The following is an 18,093-nucleotide window of genomic DNA, read 5'->3' as shown; positions in this document are numbered from 1 at the left end:
TCAGCACCCAAACACAGTGTTACTCCTCAGAGACTGTATAACAACAAAGATTATCAACAAAATGTGGTTAAAAGGATAGTTGCCTTGTGATCATGGATTGTTTGGATCACTTTTTGTTTAAATCTGTTGTCCTTGTTTAATTTATTAATATCATATCCTTTCACTCACATGGTTACCATTTTGAAAGATGAATTACTTCGTCATCCCAGTTAAAGGGTTAGTCCATAACATGTTTTAAATTTGTCTTTGATATATACTGTAATTGAAGTTTCCCTGTTTAAATGGTGAAGGCAAATTTGTTTATTGTACATAAAAGCTGGTATCACTGGCACTGTGATTGTACAAAATAAAGTGGTTAATATATATGGCATTTGTCAATTTTTATGTGTGAGTTAGGGGATAATGGAAGAGCCAGAGTTGTAAGACTTAATTTACACTGTAGGTTGTTTAAGACCTTGGGGTCTGTCTGCTCTTAATCCCTGGCTGCCTCTGGCATTTTTTTCCCAAAGCTCTCCTCTCCTCATTTGTTTCTTTAAGCTTTGATGTTAAGTGGCCAAGACCTTTTGTTTCTTTAGGTGCTTGAAGATACTAGACTTACTTAGTTGCCGCCTTCTTTCTTGTCTTCCACAATAAGACTCTTTTTCATTTTTAGTATTTTCCTGCTGATTACTGTGGGGCAACAAATCAGGATGTTAGAGGGATGAAAGTAACAAATGTTGGGAATTTGCAGAATTTTCATAAATCTTATGTTTTGAAAGCAACAAAGCCAGATCTCTATTTCCTAAGGCCCTATCATAAATGATACCCTATCTTAGATGAGATCATCTCAGAAAGGCGACCTCTCTGAGATAGTTGTAGATGTATCTCAAACATTGTTTAAACCTTGATTAGAGCCCTATTGGACTGTTAGAACCCAAGTCTAGCTAACCAGTATCTCTTGCTTGAACTATTACAATAGCCTTCTTGATTGTCTCTTTACTGCTATTCTCACCTTTCTCATTCTTGAACTCATTTTCCATGTAGTAATCAGAGGACTCTGTTTTTAAATGAATATCTTAGCCTTTTCTTGTTATGATTTTAATGATTTTAATCATTTAATGATTTTAGCCTTTTCTTGTTAAAGCCCTCTAATGGCACACCTCTGTAATTAGAATACAATCTGGAAATGTAGCATAATGTGTAAGACCACACAATCAGGCTGTTGCCTTTTTCTTACCTTATCTTCTATCACATATAACTTGTTCACTGTAGTCCACTGACTTCCCTTATGATTCTCAGACCTAACATAGTTTTTCCTATCTGTGGACTTTCTGTATTTGTCTCCCTGGTCTTTCTGTCAGATCATGTGACTGACTTGGAGTTCAGAACTGCATCTGAGAGGCCATTCCCAGTCCCAAGTAGCTATTTGAATTCTCTACTTAGTGCTTATAATTATCTGATATCTTTTATGTTTGTTTGTTTACTTGTATTTTCAATCCTTAGTATATACGAACCATGAGAGCTGGGGACTTTGTGGAAGCTGGCATAGAGGAATTAATCATTAAATATTGGCTAAATAAATGGTGGGCTCTCTTCTTTCTGGAAAGCTCCTGCTTAATCTTTCTTCACGAAGGCCTTCTGCTTGGGACTTAAAAAACCCTTTATAGACATACCTGTTTTCTTTCTCTTAACAGAACTGTGAGAAACTGGGTGAGCTGCTGTTATGTGAGGCTCAGTGCTGTGGGGCTTTCCACCTGGAGTGCCTTGGATTAACTGAGATGCCGAGAGGAAAATTTATCTGCAATGAATGTCGCACAGGTGAAGTAGTTATAGATGGGGTTTTCTTCCAAAGATGGTTTGAGTTTTAAGTTTTTCAGGAAAAATTCCCAACATTTATTGCAGACACTTTCTATGGCAATACAGGGCTAGTTGCGACAGACGCAGATAAGTGCTGTGTGGTCTTTGCCTGTGGAAAAGAATACCAAGTGAATAATGAATTGATAGTATAATATAGTGCAAAAGGATTGTATTAGAGATAGATTTATAGTGATAGGTGAACAAAGATGAGCCATTTCCACAGAGGAAGATAGCTAAGTTTGGCTTTAAAAGAGACATGGAAATTGGTGTGGGGAGGTGAAGTACAAGAAGATCCAGTAATGAAAGTATAGAATATTTGGGAAATAGGAGGTTTAAGTTAGTGTGTTGAGAGTTTAAGATACTTTAGGGAAGAGGCATTGTTAGTGACAAGGTTTCTGGATTACTGGTAATGTTTTATATTTTTTGAGCTGAACGGTGATTACATAAGCATGTTTTCTTTATCATTATTTCTGAACTATACACTTACGATGCTATACTTTTCTGTGTGTGTATATCATACGTGAACAAAACTATTTACCGTAAAAGGAAAGACATTTTATTTTTTATTTTTTTAATTAACATGTAATGTATTATTAGCCCCAGGGGTACAGGGGAAAGATGTATATAATCTTGAGAGTTATATAGATTGGCTCAGAAACTGAGAATGGTCAGATGGAACCAACTGTAAAGTACCTCACCCGCTACACTAAGGAGATGGTTCTTTTTTCAGCATTATATGTGAATGCTATAGCGTTAAGTAGTAGGGAAAAATGGGGGCTAAAAGCGGTTACATTCCTAAGTCATTAAAACCATGAGTGTGCATGAACCTACCCAGGGAAAAAACATCTGGAGAGTGAGAAAAGGACCACAAAAGTACTCAGAGGGTTCCCACATTAAAAAGAATACTGCAGGGTGAGAAGGAGCTAGTCAAAGAATGTTTGTGAAGCCAGGGAGAGTAGGATATCATTAGCAGGGGCACATGTGGCAAAGAGACCAAGGAGGTTTTGGGGTGATAAGAGGCTAATATATATAGCAGTGGGAAATATATTTGCCACACAAGTGTTCCACACTAAACCTAGTTGAGGGGCAAATGGATAGCAGTGTACACTACTTCTTAAAAATGCTTGATATCCATGGAAAAGAAGGTAGTAGCTGAAGGAAGGATATTATAGGGTCAAGAGGAAGAACATCTTGAATGTTTGTAGGATAAATGTTAAGAACCACATACGGAAATAAATTCCTGTAAGAAGAGGGAATAATTAATGGAGTGTAGTTGCTGAGTGATAGGAGAGAGTAATCTTGAAGAGACAAACAGATAAAACAGGAATGTACCTTGGAGTTGGAGAGTTGGAGAATAAGCCAAAGTTTTTCTTAGTTTGGTGAGAATGATCAGGAAAAGGTGGTTTCTAACTTGAAGAGTGGAGTTGTAGGTTTAAAGTAGCTCCTGTGGGAACCGAGAGACAGAATTAATTTGTGTCTGTAAATCAGTGGCTGTGTCATATTGAGTTATCTCCTCTTTCTGACACTACTTTTAGCAGTGTGGGAGCAAAAGCTAGAAGGCAAGATAGTTCTGGGGTTATTTTGCCTCCCGTACAGTGGGCTTTTGATCATTATGGGAAATAGTGCGCCATCCAGCCCTATAAATGAAATTTAGGGAAAAAAATTTTAGTTTTGTGCATATCTCTTAATCCTAATCTTAGAGAAGTCTTGCCTTTTACACAGATAATTCAGCTTTGCTAGTCTTTTTTTTTAAAAGATTTTATTTATTTGACAGAGATCACAAGTAGAGAGGCAGGCAGAGGGGAAGGAGGAAGCAGGCCCCCTGCTGAGCAGAGAGCCTGATGCCGGGTTTGATCCCAGGACCCTGAGATCATAACCTGAGCCGAAGGCAGAGGCTTAACCGACTGAGCCACCAGGTGCCTCTGCTAGTCTTATCTTTATTATAATGTGATATTCTCTGAGCTAGTTATGGCAAAGGTATTTTTTAAAGAATTAACCTTACTGAAGGATAATTTACCTATTAGAAAATGCACTGGTTTTAATGTATGTTTTGGTTGGTCTTGATAAAATTTATAAACACATATGTAAGGATAACCACAATGAAGATTCAGAACACATTTCCATTGCTCCAGAAAGTACCTTGTAATTAGTCCTAGTTGATCCTTCTGCCCCTCACTACCCCCCCATCCCGACCCCAATCCTATTTCAGGCAAACAATGATGTGTTTTCTGTAATTACACAAGAGATTTTTTTTTTTTAAGAGTTTCATAAGTGGAACAAAATGTATATAGATTTTTTGTGTCTCGTTCAGCATAATGTTTTTGACACTCATCTGTGTTTGTCAGTAGTTCATTTTCTTTCTTAAAACAGCTTTATTGAGGGAGAGTTGTACAGTAAACTGCATAAAGTGTAATTTGTTAAGTTCTAATACATATGTGTGTGTACATACACCTGCGAACCCATCCCTCAGCATAGGTCATTTCTGATCAGCAACATTGTTGGACATGTTGAGAGTTCATTCCTTTTTATTGCTGAGTAGTATTCCATTGTACAGATGTGTCACAGTTGGTTTATTCATTCATCTGTTGATAATGCATTGGGGTTGTTCTCAGGTTGGGGTATTATTAATAAGCTGCTATGAACATTCATGTCTTTGTACGGACACATTTTCTTTTTACTTCTAAATACCTAAGGGTGGAAGGTATGGTAGGTATATGTTTAACGTTTTAAAAAACATCCCTACTGTTTTCCAGAGTGTTTGTATCATTTTACATTGTCATCAGTAATGGATGAGAGTTTCAGTTCTCCATATTTTCATCAACACTTGGTATTGTCAGTCTTTTTATTTTTAGCCATTTGGACAGATATGTAGTGGTACTTCATTGTGGTTTTGATGTGCATTTTTCTAATGACAAATGATGTTGTGGTTCTTTTTAATGTGCTTTTTTGCCATCTTCCTTGATGAAGTATCTGTTCAAATCTTTTTTTTTTTTTTTTTAAAGATTTTATTTATTTATTTGACAGACAGAGATCACAAGTAGACAGAGAGAAGAGGAAGCAGGCTCCCTGCAGAGCAGACAGTCCGATGTGGGGCTCGATCCCAGGACCCTGGGATCATGACCCGAGCCGAAGGCAGAGGCTTTAACCCACTGAGCCACCCAGGCGCCCCTCAAATCTTTTTTTTAAATTAGGTTGTTTATTTTCTTACTGTTGAGTTTTAAGAGTTCATTATACATATTCTCAGATACATACTTTGAAAATTATTCTACCAGTCTGTGGGTTGTTTTTTTTTTTTTTTTTCTTAATCATGTCTTTTGTAGAGCAGTTTTTTATTTTTATTTTTTTAAAAGATATTTATTTATTTGACAGAGACCTTGAGAGAGGGAACACAAGCAGGGGGAGTGGGAGAGAGAGAAGCTGGCTTCCCACTGAGCAGGGAGCCTGACGCGGGCATCCATCCCAGGACCCTGGGATCATGACCTGAGCTGAAAGCAGATGCTTAATGACTGAGCCACCCAGGCGTCCCTTGAAGAGCAGTTTTTTAATTGTAAATGATGTTTATCAGCTTGTTTTTTTAACGTTTGTGCTTTGATGTCATGTTGAAAGCTTTTATAACCCAATGTCATAAAGCTTCTTTGTTTTCTAATGAAAATTTTATAGTTTGAGGTTTTACCTTTATGTCTAACTAAGGTCTGTTCTTTATTAATTTTCATATATGATGTGAGGTAGATTTATTGCTATTTTTTTAATTTAAAAAAATTTTTTTAAAGATTATTTACCTTATTTATTTGACACAGAGAGAGAGAGACACAAGATGAGGAGTAGCAGGCAGAAGGAGAGGGAGAAGCAGGCTCCCCTCAGAGCAGGTGGAGCCCGATGTGGACTCAATCCCAGGACCCTGGGATCATGACCTGAGCCGAAGATAGTTGTTTAATAGACTGAGCCATCCAGGTGCCCTACTATTTTTGAGGGTAGAGAAATTTTACCCTAGGTGAAGAGAGTAAAAATAAGGGAGTCATTTCTTTTTTCTTGTGGCTCACCCTATTTTTCTAATAATGTGGAGTGACCACACCATAATTTAGGTTATTCCAGTTTAATATTGACATCAGGCAGTAAGAAGTTTGCTTTTTTCCAAATGGATAATTAAAATTTTTTCTTAAAATCACTATTAGCTGGGTGATCTTACTGTTTATAGGTATGGTGGGTTATTTTAATGAATTCCTGTTTCCAGCAAGTGTTACAGGCAAGATTCATGTTCAGGTCTTTCTGTCAAGCCTGGGCTTTCCCTTACTTTGTACGGCTTCTCAAAGAGAGGTAATTGTTTCTTTGTTTTGTTTTGGTTTTCCCTTTTCTTAAACTTTGTATTACAGAAATCCTCAGACATTTATAAAAGTTGAACAGTATAAAGTAATCCCATGTATTCATCATTTAGCTTCAGTAGTTATCAGTTTCCTGCCTCTGTCTACCCATATATTTCTTCTTATATATTTGTTTCAGGGGTACAGCTCTTTGAGTCATCAGTCTTATATAATACCAGGTGCTTTACCCATATATTTCAAAAGGTCTAACACAACCTAAAAATATATATTTAGGGATGCCTGGGTGGCTCGGTGGCCGAAGCCTCTGCCTTCGGCTCGGGTCATGATCCCAGTGTCCTGGGATTGAGCCCCACATTGGGCTCTCTGCTCAGCGGGGAGCCTGCTTCCCTCTGTCTCTCTGACTGCCTCTGCCTATTTGTGATCTCTGCCTGTCAAATAAATAAATAAAATCTTTAAAATACATATCTATATATATATATATATCTAATACATAGCAAGATTATACAGTAACTTCTGTGTGTCACCTACTTCCTATTTTCAATTTTCTCATGTCTCAAAGATGTCTTTTTATAGTATTTTAATCAAGATCCAGATAAGACTGATTTATTGTATTTTTTGTTATTTCTCTTCAGTTTCTTTTAATCTACAACAGTATACCTCCATCCTGTTTTTTAATGTTGTTTACTTATTTTGACAGTCATTTGTCCTTCTAAATTTTCTGCATTGCAAATTTGGTTTATTACATCTTTCAGGTGTCCTTTTAACTTGTTGCCCTATCTTCCATATTTCCTGGAAACTTGTAGTTAGATCTAGAGGCTGGATTAATTTCAGATCAGTTTTCTTTTGGCAGGAATGCTTTGTAGGTAATGTGTTCTTCCTATTGCGTCACATCAGCAAACATATATTGTCAAGAGTTTCTCACTTAATAATGATCTTAAAATTGTTTGGTAGGTTCTTGTTGTCAGCCCGATCAGTCTGTTACAAAGTTCTTTATTGAGATATTGTGATTTATAATAAGAAATACATATTTTGGTCTTTAGCTTGTGGCACAGAGCTCCCAAAACCTTGGTCTCTCCTATGTGGTGAGAGTTACCAAGATGTTCTTTGTGTGTGTTTGACTATGTTAATAAAAGACACACCTCAGGATGGGTCCTTGATTGCCAAGAGAACCAACCTTATGATTATAGGGCTAGAACTCTCACTCCTCTCCCCCCTGCTAATCTGTAGGGAAGCAGGGTGTCAGAGGCTGGAGGTTGAGTCAGTCCCCAGTGGCCAGTGGTTTAATCAGCCTATGCACTGAGGTTTCAGAACCCAGAAGAATGGGTTTTGGAGAGCTTCTGGATTGGTGGGTGTGTGGAGATTCAGAATAAAGTGTTGCTTTTGGAGAGGGAATGAAAGCTCCCCACCCTTTCCTCATACCTTGCCCTGTGCATCTCTTCCATCTAGCTATTCCTGAGTATTATCTTTTCATGATAAACTGGTGATCCTGTAAGTAAAATGTTTCTCTGAGTTCTTTGAGCCATTTCAGCAAATTAATAAAACCTAAGAAGTGCAGGTTATTGGAACCTCTGATTTATCGCCAGTCAGAAGTATAGGTGACAACCTGAACTTAAGATTGGCATCTGAAGTTAGGGGCAAAGGCCATCTTTCCCAATTGAGTCCTTAACCTGTGGGATATGATGTTACCTCCATTTATATAGTTTCAGAATTTAGTTGAATTATAAGACATGCAGCTGGTGTTGGAGATTTGCATGGAATTCCATATCGGAACTTGGTACAGAATTGTTTACTTAATAAACTTTTTGTCTAATGGTTTAGCATTGGATGAATTCTTGAATTGGTGTTAATTTATTACCTTCCTTTGTTTACCAGGAATCCATACCTGTTTTGTTTGTAAGCAGAGTGGGGAAGATGTCAAAAGGTGCCTTTTGCCCTTGTGTGGAAAGTTTTACCATGAAGAATGTGTCCAGAAGTATCCACCCACTGTCATGCAGAACAAGGGCTTCCGGTGCTCCCTCCACATCTGTATAACCTGTCATGCTGCTAATCCAGCCAGTGTTTCTGCATCTAAAGGTATGGGTTTCTAATTACAGAACCTTGGTTTCATTGGTAACATGTATTTCCAGATGCTGTGTATGGGCATGTCTCTTCATGGCCTCTCTAGCTTTTGTCAGAGTACCAGTATTTTATGTGAGAGGGGGGAAAATAATGGAATAATCCAGCAGTTCCCACATTGTATTCTTTGGAGCCCTATTGTTATGTGGTGGTTTCAAATACTTGGATTTCATAGTGTTGTTTAGTTGAAGAAAGTATTCTGCTGTAAATTTCCCCCTCTCTACTCCATTAGACTAAAGTACTTTTCTTTTCCTGTGGACCCTTTATATCTGTGGTTGTCAGGTGTAATATTATTCATGCATAAATTTAGGGCAGAATTGAGGGGGTTTTTTGTGTGTTAATTTGTTTTGTTTTTTAAATTGGAAACTTCTATTCTGAAACCTCTTTCCTGCTTCATAGAGCTGAGGTTTCCAAAAGTGCCTGTGGGTATATAGGCAAAGTTAAGCTTTTAAGTCTGTTCTCAATTGGGAAAACAGTCATTTCTGTTTAGTAATAATGGGATCTCTTACTAATTTTTCTTAACCCAAATATTGTGTGTCTGTTGTTAAATGCTTATATGCCCAAAGAGCCCCTGCTTCTCCCATAGGGGATTAAACAGGAAAATTACTAGTGTTTTGACTTTTCTTCTAATTAGACTGGCAGTATGTTTTCTTCTAATTAGACTGGCAGTATGTTTTGTAATACGAGTTCCTGAGCCTATAGATCTCATCAGTCTTAAGTACAGTAATTTCACTTGCTTCATCAAAATTACAGTTTAACCATCAGCTTATCTTCTCCTTTTCAATTGCTATTGTAGTTTGGTAATGGTTTTTAGTAGGTGCTGTATAAGAGAGGACATATTTTATCTGGAAGGGTTGGAAAGGTTCATTCACCTAAAAATTCAGGCTTTAAGAATCACATAGCACCAGGCATTGAAAGCAAGCATGGTCTTTCTCCTAGCTGGTCTTTTATTCAGGTTGTGACATCTCCCCTATTTAGTTTGAGGCTGATGCCAGGTTTCCTAGGAGTCAGGGCAATGGATTGAATAGGGCTTTCTTTGGCGAGGTAGGCTCACTTAACAGTTGTGAGATCTGATGCCTTGTGGCAGCTTATCACATAGCTCCCATCTGAGCTTTTTCATAGTGAGTTGTGTGTTTTATGATCCCTTGTCCTAGTAGTGCTTCCTTCTACTAGTGACATTTTCTGAGTGCTTACAAAGACATTTCAATAACTCGTTTTGATTTTATGTTTAATATCTTTCTCTTTTATTCTTGGTTTTCCTGCTTCTCCTAATTTTAGGTCGTCTGATGCGCTGTGTCCGCTGCCCTGTGGCATACCATGCCAATGACTTTTGCCTGGCTGCCGGGTCAAAGATTCTTGCATCTAATAGTATCATCTGCCCTAATCACTTTACACCTAGGCGGGGCTGCCGAAATCACGAGCATGTTAATGTTAGCTGGTGTTTTGTATGCTCAGAAGGTAAGACATGACTGCTTCATGTATGAATAGTCTAAAAAGAGATTAATACTAGAGATTGCAGTATTCTAACTGCAATCAAAAATAATTTTCTTCACTTTGCTACCAGAGAAATACTGGGAAGTAATGTTCTGAATTAATGACAACAGAACGCTTAAACTTGGGTTTTTTTTTTTTTTCCACAAATAGGGGTTTTATTTTGTTTTGTTTTGTTTTTACCTTATTTTTATTAAAATGATAAACAAATGAAGGGCATCTGGGTGGTGCAGTTGAATGAGCATCACGCTATTGGTTTTTGCTCAGGTCGTGATCTTAGGGCAGTGGGATTGTGCCCTGCCTTGGGCTCAGTGCTTAGCGTGGAGTCTGCTTGGACTTCTCTCTTACCATGCCCACTCCCCTCTTCCCCCACTTTTGGGCACGTGCAAGTGTGTGCACACATCCTCTCAAATAAACAAATAGATCCTTAAAAAAATAATAATAAACAAATGAAACAATAAAGAAAAGACAAGTGGAAGGAAATAAAATTGTCCTTGAAAAATGGGGGAATATGATCAAACAATGCAAACTTCCAGTTAGAAGATGGGCAAGTTTAGGGGATTTAATGTACAGCATGGTTAACAGTACTGTTAGTTGTATATTTGCAAGCTGCTAAAGAGAGTAGATCTTAAAAATTCTCACCAGCATCAAAATGAAAAAAATTTTAAGTATGTACGGTGTTAAATGTTCTACCTAAGCTTATTTCAGCAATCGTTTCACAGTATAACACATATCTAGTCATTCTTTTGTATACTTTAACCTTAACGATGTTATAAATCAGTTATATCTTAATAAATCTGGAGAGAGAGAAAGGAAAGATAAAAAATGGAGGAAATGATTGATGAATTAATTAATCATAAATCATCCCAAGTCCCACCATCAGAAAAAAACCCATTGCTTAATTTTAAGTGATACTACTTAAGATAGTTGTGTACAGTTCTAGAAGATGGTAATATCATAAAGTTGTGTTTCTTTTTTGTTAAATCATTTTGTCATGAATTTAAAGAGATGGAACAAAAGGAAAGTGAAGGAATTTGTCTATATAAGTGTTTTTTCACACTTAAGGATATTAATTTCTAAAAGTTCTTCTAAAGTGGATGAAGAAAAATTAAAAATTTTTTCCCTTCAACTTAAAACATAGTTCTTCTTTAGAATAGTGTTAGGCTTTTAATATATATTCATATATATATATATATGTATATGCCACCATAAACTCTCCTGCCTACCTCCCATCCATCTCTGCAGATAAATCCTATTGATTTCTTTTCTCATATTTTCTCTCAGCTCAAACCACATGTCCTTTCCTGAAAACCTGTTTGCCACTATTTCCCCTCAGCTCTGTCCTTTGCCTTTCTTCAGTGGGTATTCTTATGTGCAGATTTCTTTTCATGCTGTATAACCTCCTTTTAAGGCCTAGTACAAAGGCCTTTTTGTATATGAAATATTTCTAGTGTATAATGAAAGCCAACTTAACAAAAGGAAGATTTTTCTACCAAGTCCATGTAGTTTGCAGACTATACCGTTAATTAGATTGTGACTCAGCTGCAATAACTAAGCACAAATAGGAGATGTTCTAGAAGGTATATTACTGGGTCAGATAAATTATGGACTCTGCATCATTCTTATGTCCCATGCTAAGATTGTTCAACTCATCCTACAAAATGCCCAAGAGTAGCTAAATACGAGTTTCAGAGCAGAGCGTACAGGTTATATGTATTGAGCAAACAAGTTCTTTAAAGTTGTTGTAGCAAAAGTCTTTTCCCCAAAAATCACTGAATCAAGCTACAGTATACAGCAGAGATAAGAGAAAAGCTTCTGTAACTAAAAAGGAGTTGGGTCGTAGGCACACAGTCCTGGCCCCAAGAAAATAAACACCCCAAAACTTATTTTAAGAGCCAGCTGTAGATGATTGAGAAAAGGAAAAAAGTCTGCATGGGTAGGATGGGGTCATAAAACTTGAAATTTTTTATAAGATATTATGAGGCAAAATGGGCACAGTAAAACCCAGATGGATGTAGACGTGCACTTTGCTAAGACTTTGAAACATGCTCATTTCTGGCATAAGATAATAGGGTATTTATTATATTCCTTAAATATGAATCATCTTTAATTTTTATTTATTTATTTGACAGAGAGAGAGATCACAAGTAGGCAGAGAGGCAGGCAGAGAGAGAGAGAGAGGAGGAAGCAGGCTCCCCGCCGAGCAGAGAGCCTGATGCGGGATTTGATCCCAGGACCCTGAGATCATGACCCGAGCCGAAGGCAGCGGCTTAACCCACTGAGCCACCCAGGCGCCCAAATATGAATCATCTTTAAATGAAAATTTTTATAGTCTGCAACAATGGATTTCAGCTTCAGATATATAAATTGAATCACTCTTGAAAAATCTTCAAGTGAAAATTCATTGTCATTGCAATGTATTTAATTATCCTGGTGTCTGAAAACCTCCATGGAGGGGGAGAACTTTAACTGAAGTTTAGGCAACAGACCACATTAGTACCTGTAATTTTTGTCACCATTGAAAACCACAGATATTTCAGTTTAGATATCTTTTTTTTTTTTTTTAAGATTTTATTTATTTATGTGACAGACAGAGATCACAAGTAGGCAAAGAAGCAGGCAGAGAGAGAGGGGGTAGCAGGCTCCCCGCTGAGCAGAGAGCCCAATGCGGGGCTTGATCCCAGGACCCTGAGATCATGACCTAATCCAAAGGCAGAGGCTTTTGGTTTAAAGAGCCACCCAGGCGCCCCTCAGTTTAGATATCTTAAAGTATCTTGTAATCATTGTTATTGCTAGATCTTACTTTTGTATTACAAAGAGACATATGTAGCTATAATCGCTTGTTCTAACATTTTGATAATTATACCTTAATGTAACAGTGTCCTTTTAATATATGTGTTAGGTTAGAGAGTTCATAAATGATAATCTGAAAATTTCAGAGCCCATAGGTATCAGAGTGCAAAACATAAAAAAGATTAAAGAGTTAGTAATTTTAAAAGGGGGAAGGAAGTAACCATATGGGCATGACTTCAGTGGCAAACATTACTGTGCCATTTATTCATTTGTTTAGTCTTCAGATAGATGTGATTATTTACTGTATATTGTGGAGAATTTAGTGTATTGTCTTTTAGTGAAGAGAAAGAAATGTGTATTATGCACATATTTGACTTCTGACCACTGCCCTAAGCTAATTTTGCCAGTAGGATCTCATGTTTATTTGCTGTGAATATAACAAACCCTCAAGGTTGTGGTTCACAGGAATATTGGAGAGGGGCGAAGTGCTCATGAAGAAAAGTCTTTCTGAATAACTAAATTACTAAGCCCCCTTCGCTCGGAGATAAATAATTGGTTAGGAGCAAAAGCCATTTCAGCTGGGTCATTGTGTGCTGCCTAGTGATTCTGAGTGCCACATTTTTTGATTCCACAGGAGGCAGCCTTTTGTGCTGTGATTCTTGCCCTGCTGCTTTTCATCGGGAGTGCCTGAACATTGATATCCCTGAAGGAAACTGGTATTGCAATGATTGTAAGGCAGGCAAAAAGCCACATTACAGGGAAATTGTCTGGGTAAAAGTTGGACGATACAGGTGAGTGAGCATGAAGGCACTGATTCTTTTACCATCCCGTCTTCTGTTTTTTTGGATACAGGGCTTAACTCTTTTTCTTTCCTTTCTTTCTTTCTTTTTTTAATAATTTTTCTGATTAAGCAAGGTCAGCCTCTCTGCCCATTAATTTTCCATTATAAGAAAAAGACCTCATTTTTATGTTTTGTAAATATGGGAATAATACATATTCTCTGTAGAAAATTCATTAATGAAAATAAACCCACAATAAACAAGGAAGATACATTGCTAACAGTTTGGCATATTTATTTGGAGACACACCAATGCATGTACCCTCAAAATAATTGGCCTTATATTTATACTCAGTTTTGTATCTTTTCCTTTTTAAAATTATTTTTATTGAACATAGAATATATAAAAGAATATTATGACATGCATGATTTAAAAGGATTAGAAAGGAACATCTGTGTATTGTACCTCCCATTTAAAGAAATATCATATTGCTGGTACTTTTGAGGCTCCCTCCATGACTCTTTACTGAATCCAGTTTCTCCCCACCCGTAGAGGTAACCACTATACTGCATTTTGTGTTTTTTATTCCTTTGCCTTGCTGTAATGGTTTACCACATGTATAATGTTTTGTTCTGCATGTTGTAGACCTTTTCATAAAGAAATTCTTGCTGTATTTTCCTGCAGCTTGTTTTTCTCATTTACTATTATACTCCTGAGATTTGTAGTAGTGCAGTACTCTAGTTCACACTTTGCTGTTCTACATTTCTTTTCTTTTTTTTTTTTTTTTTTTTTTTGATTTTTATTTATTTATTTATTTGACAGACAGAGATCACAAGTAGGCAGAGAGAGAGAGAGAGAGAGAGGAGGAAGCAGACCCTCTGCAGAGCAGACAGTCCGATGCAGAACTCGATCCCAGTTCGCCGGGATCACAACCTGAGCGGAAGGAGAGGCTTTAACCCACTGAGCCACCCAGGCGCCCCTCTACATTTCTTTTTGATATAGTCTTAAAATATAGTGCAGTTCCTTTATCCATTCTCCTCTTTGGACTATGAGCATTTTGTCGATCTTCCTTAGTTTACATGCACAGTTTTTCTAGGAATAGGGGTTTCCAGCTTAACTAGCTAATGCCAAGTTATCTTTCTAAAGTAGATGTAAAGCATAAATTTGCATGCTTTTTATTTTATTTTCAAAGGCATTTCTTGGTGTCTTTGTGGGGGGGGGAGTCATTTTTCTATACCCCTCACAATTAATGAAACTTTTCCTTTTTAAAGGCCAAATTGAGGGGCACCCGGGTGGCTCAGTGGGTTGAGCCTCTGCCTTTGACTCAGATCATGATCTCAGGGTCCCGGAATCGAGCACTGCATCAGGCTCCCTGCTCAGAGAGGAGCCTGCTTCCTCCTCTCTCTCTGCCTGCTGCTCTGCCTCTTTGTGATTTCTCTCTCTCTCTCTGTCCAATTTAAAAAAAAAAAAAAAAAGGCCGAATTGCATTTCATTGTATCATATTCTGTAGTAACTTTATCATTCCCTAAATGTTGAGCATTTAGATTGTTTCCAGGTTTTCATTCTTATAGATAATACTTAAGTGAACATTATAGTCAAAGCTTTGTTTCTATCTTATATGAGATAATTATTACTTACTGTTAATTATTATTTCCTTTATAATTTACTTAAAGTAACTGGGTCTAAAAAGTGTCTATGGGAGCACATCTGTGAGGGTGGCCATTCAGGTTTAGTACTCATTGTTCCCTAGTTAGATTGTAAAAATGCACTAGGTTGGACATTCCTTATTCATGTCCTAAGAGATAGGTCATTTTCCTAGTGTCTTAGACTCTCTTCAAGATTTCCTTCCTTATTTTCACCTTTCCCAGGTGGTGGCCAGCTGAGATCTGCCATCCTCGAGCTGTACCTTCCAATATTGATAAGATGAGACATGATGTGGGCGAGTTCCCTGTGCTCTTCTTTGGGTCTAATGACTATCTGTGGACGCATCAGGCCCGAGTCTTTCCCTATATGGAGGGGGATGTGAGCAGCAAGGATAAGATGGGCAAAGGAGTGGATGGGACATACAAAAAAGGTAACTTTATCCTTTTGTTTCGCAGGCCAACACAGACCTCTATTGCCCACATATCTATTCTTTTGTGTATTATAATTCACGTATGTTCCATTAGCAGCTGTGTTCTTCTCTCTGGGGCAACTACAAGATTTTACAGGAAAGTTGATCTGCATAATTATTTTTTAGCTTTGCCTTTATATAGCAGGATTTTCCTTTAGGGAGGTTTTTGTCTCACCAGTTGCTTTCTCAACATTTTGTTTTGTTTTAAAGAGTTTATTTTTTTATTTGTCAAAGAGAGAGAGAGCACAAGCAGGGGGAGTGGCAGGCAAAGGGAGAAGCAGGCTTCCTGCTGAGCAAGGAACCTGATTTCGTGCTCAATCCCAGGACCCCAGAATCTTGACCTGAGCTGAAAGCAGAAGCTTAACCGACTGAGCCACCCAGGCATCCCTGTATTTTCTCAGCATCTTACCAAGTACTGGAACTTTGGAATTATTTTATAGCTTTAGCTCTGTGGTTTGTTAGACAAGAGTCAGAATCTCTAGTAGAGTTGTGTTTGTTCCACGGAAGTTATAGAGAAGTTATAGAGCAAAATAAAATAGTGAAAGTCAAAGCATAAATGTTCTGAGTCAAAAGAGATTTTTTAAAGCTGGCCTAGCAGTGAAGTAGTCAGGGGACATTTGAGGTAGAAGGAGTTGAGTCAAGTATGAGCCTCAGACTCTTACATAATGAGTAAGTTTGTTCTGAGAATTCAGTGAGTAAATAAAAGCATCAGCCAACAAAGCACATAGTTGGTATCCCATCAGTGATAATTATCTTCTTCCTTTAGCTGTCCTTTGAAAGGCAGTATAGGTATCTGTTGTTACTCGAATATATTTGGACATTGAGGTATATAGATTTTGTATGATTAGGTGAAGATTTTAAGCAGGTGAAACTTTATCATAAAGTGAAGATTCAATGAAAATTCTAAGCAGGTGAAACTTCCTGTATGGGGAATGAGAATCATGTCCATGGGAACAAGTTTCACAAAGGTTCTGTTGCTAATGTCATTTCAGTAGGTCCTCACCTGTTGGCCATGTGGTTTCTGTGTAGGTAGGGGTTATTAGTATTAACACTATAGGAACTTGGCTCTCGACTCTTGTGGTCCTGGATGGTCAGGGACCACTTAACCAAAATCTTACCCTGTGTAGAGCCTGCCACCACAGAGGCTGGGGCAGAAGGTGGAGTTGTAGAGAATATCACAGGTCTGATCCTGCTGAAGCTCTGGGATTCTGCTCTTTCTATGCCTCAACCCTAGGCTGGCTGGGTGCCTCTGCCTTCAAGGAATACACACTTGTTTTTATGGGGGAATTGGATACAGATGAAAGCAGTCAAAGTGTTACTCATTGCGTGTTGTGGCAGAACTGTGCATGCTATGCTGTGGGAATAGACCAAGAGGAAGCATAACTGTGCTGGAGATCAGAGTTAGGCAGTCATGGGTTGGTTTTTTTCCTTGTGACTTTGAAGAGTGAACCTTAATAATCGTTATCATTTGTTGTTTGCCAGGCCCTTTTTAGTTTTCTGCTTTAAGTCCTTGTGACAACAGTTTAAGTTAGATGTCGTTGTCCTTACCTTACAGATGAGGAAGCTGAGGCACATAAAATTTAAATACTTTCCCCAAGGTGCCAAGGCCAGTAAGTGAAGAGGAAAGTTTCAAATTCTAGCAATCGGGCTCCAGAATCCTAACTCTTCACTCCTACACTGAAAGTGAAGAAGTAAACAAATGAAAATGTTGACAAGAAAACAGCGCATGGGAAAACATATATTAAATCTAACATGTTGAGTGAATGACCTCTAGCTATGTGTTATAGCTTAAGATGGGGTTGGGGGAACACAGGGCTGTTAGCCAGAAAAGGTGGTAGGTAAGTTACATGGTCAGAGCAGAGTTTTTAGAAATCTTTAAGTTTGAGAACTGTAGAAGATGAGAGGCTGTGGCCGGGGATGTCTGTGAAGTGACTGTTTTGGTAGTTCCAGGCAGAGAAAAGCTTGTCACAATGAAGTGTCCCTGGGGTGGAGAGGATGATGGGTACTTGAATAGACATTAAGTAGACAGACTAGTCAGGACATTCTGAATAATAGAATGAAGAAAGGAGTAATAATTTAAAAAACAAAAACAACTAACAAAAAATTTAGAGGATTCCAGGCAACAAAAGCTCTGTTAGATGTTTAACAGGAAAATGGAGAAAAGGGGATATGGACCAAAGGAGAGGTTTTCTTTAAAGAATTGACACAATATGGGGAAAGCTACAGAGAGGAAAGGAGGGAAGAATTAGAGTTCTTTTGAGAGTTTTTTAATCTAGGTTACAAGGAATTAATTTTTGAAAAGAGTGAATGAAAAATTTGTTATAAATGGGAAAGAATGAGACTCTTAAGATTTTGTTGGACTCTAAGATATTACAGTCTTTTAAACATATGAAAGGACTTGAATATTAATCAGCTATGAAGATCTGTGTATCATTACAGCTAATAGTTCATATTTACAGAATGAAACTTAGGAGAGGAATAGAACAGGTGCTCTTTAGAGAATTAGGCAAGAAGGAGCGGGAAACTTCAACTCTGAATTTCTTCCAGAGGAGTGCAGCATGTTATTGGGCACCTAGAAGACTGAATGTGTCTAGAGGCAGGAGGTTCAGAACTGAGGAAAGAATTAGGCTTAATGAACTACAGTGAT

General features: G+C 37.7%; 1 protein-coding gene across 8 annotated transcripts in view; it reads left to right on the top strand.

The window, feature by feature from the left end:
* Positions 1 to 18,093, top strand: part of NSD1 (nuclear receptor binding SET domain protein 1) — a 146,768-nt gene that overhangs the window by 107,278 nt on the left and 21,397 nt on the right. For all 8 annotated transcript variants that reach the window (XM_045075568.1, XM_004737496.3, XM_045075566.1 and 5 more), the window contains 5 exons: positions 1,674 to 1,797; positions 8,028 to 8,228; positions 9,549 to 9,728; positions 13,189 to 13,345; positions 15,202 to 15,407. In XM_045075568.1, the coding sequence (XP_044931503.1) occupies positions 1,674 to 1,797; positions 8,028 to 8,228; positions 9,549 to 9,728; positions 13,189 to 13,345; positions 15,202 to 15,407 (868 nt within the window). The remainder of the gene's footprint in view (positions 1 to 1,673; positions 1,798 to 8,027; positions 8,229 to 9,548; positions 9,729 to 13,188; positions 13,346 to 15,201; positions 15,408 to 18,093) is intronic.

This window comes from Mustela putorius, unplaced genomic scaffold (assembly GCF_011764305.1).
Source record: "Mustela putorius furo isolate JIRA1106 unplaced genomic scaffold, ASM1176430v1.1 tig00000145_pilon_pilon_pilon, whole genome shotgun sequence".
Classification (NCBI taxonomy): domain Eukaryota; kingdom Metazoa; phylum Chordata; class Mammalia; order Carnivora; family Mustelidae; genus Mustela; species Mustela putorius.
The sequence above is the reverse complement of the archived record's forward strand: the minus strand, read 5'-3'. Positions and strand labels throughout refer to the sequence as shown.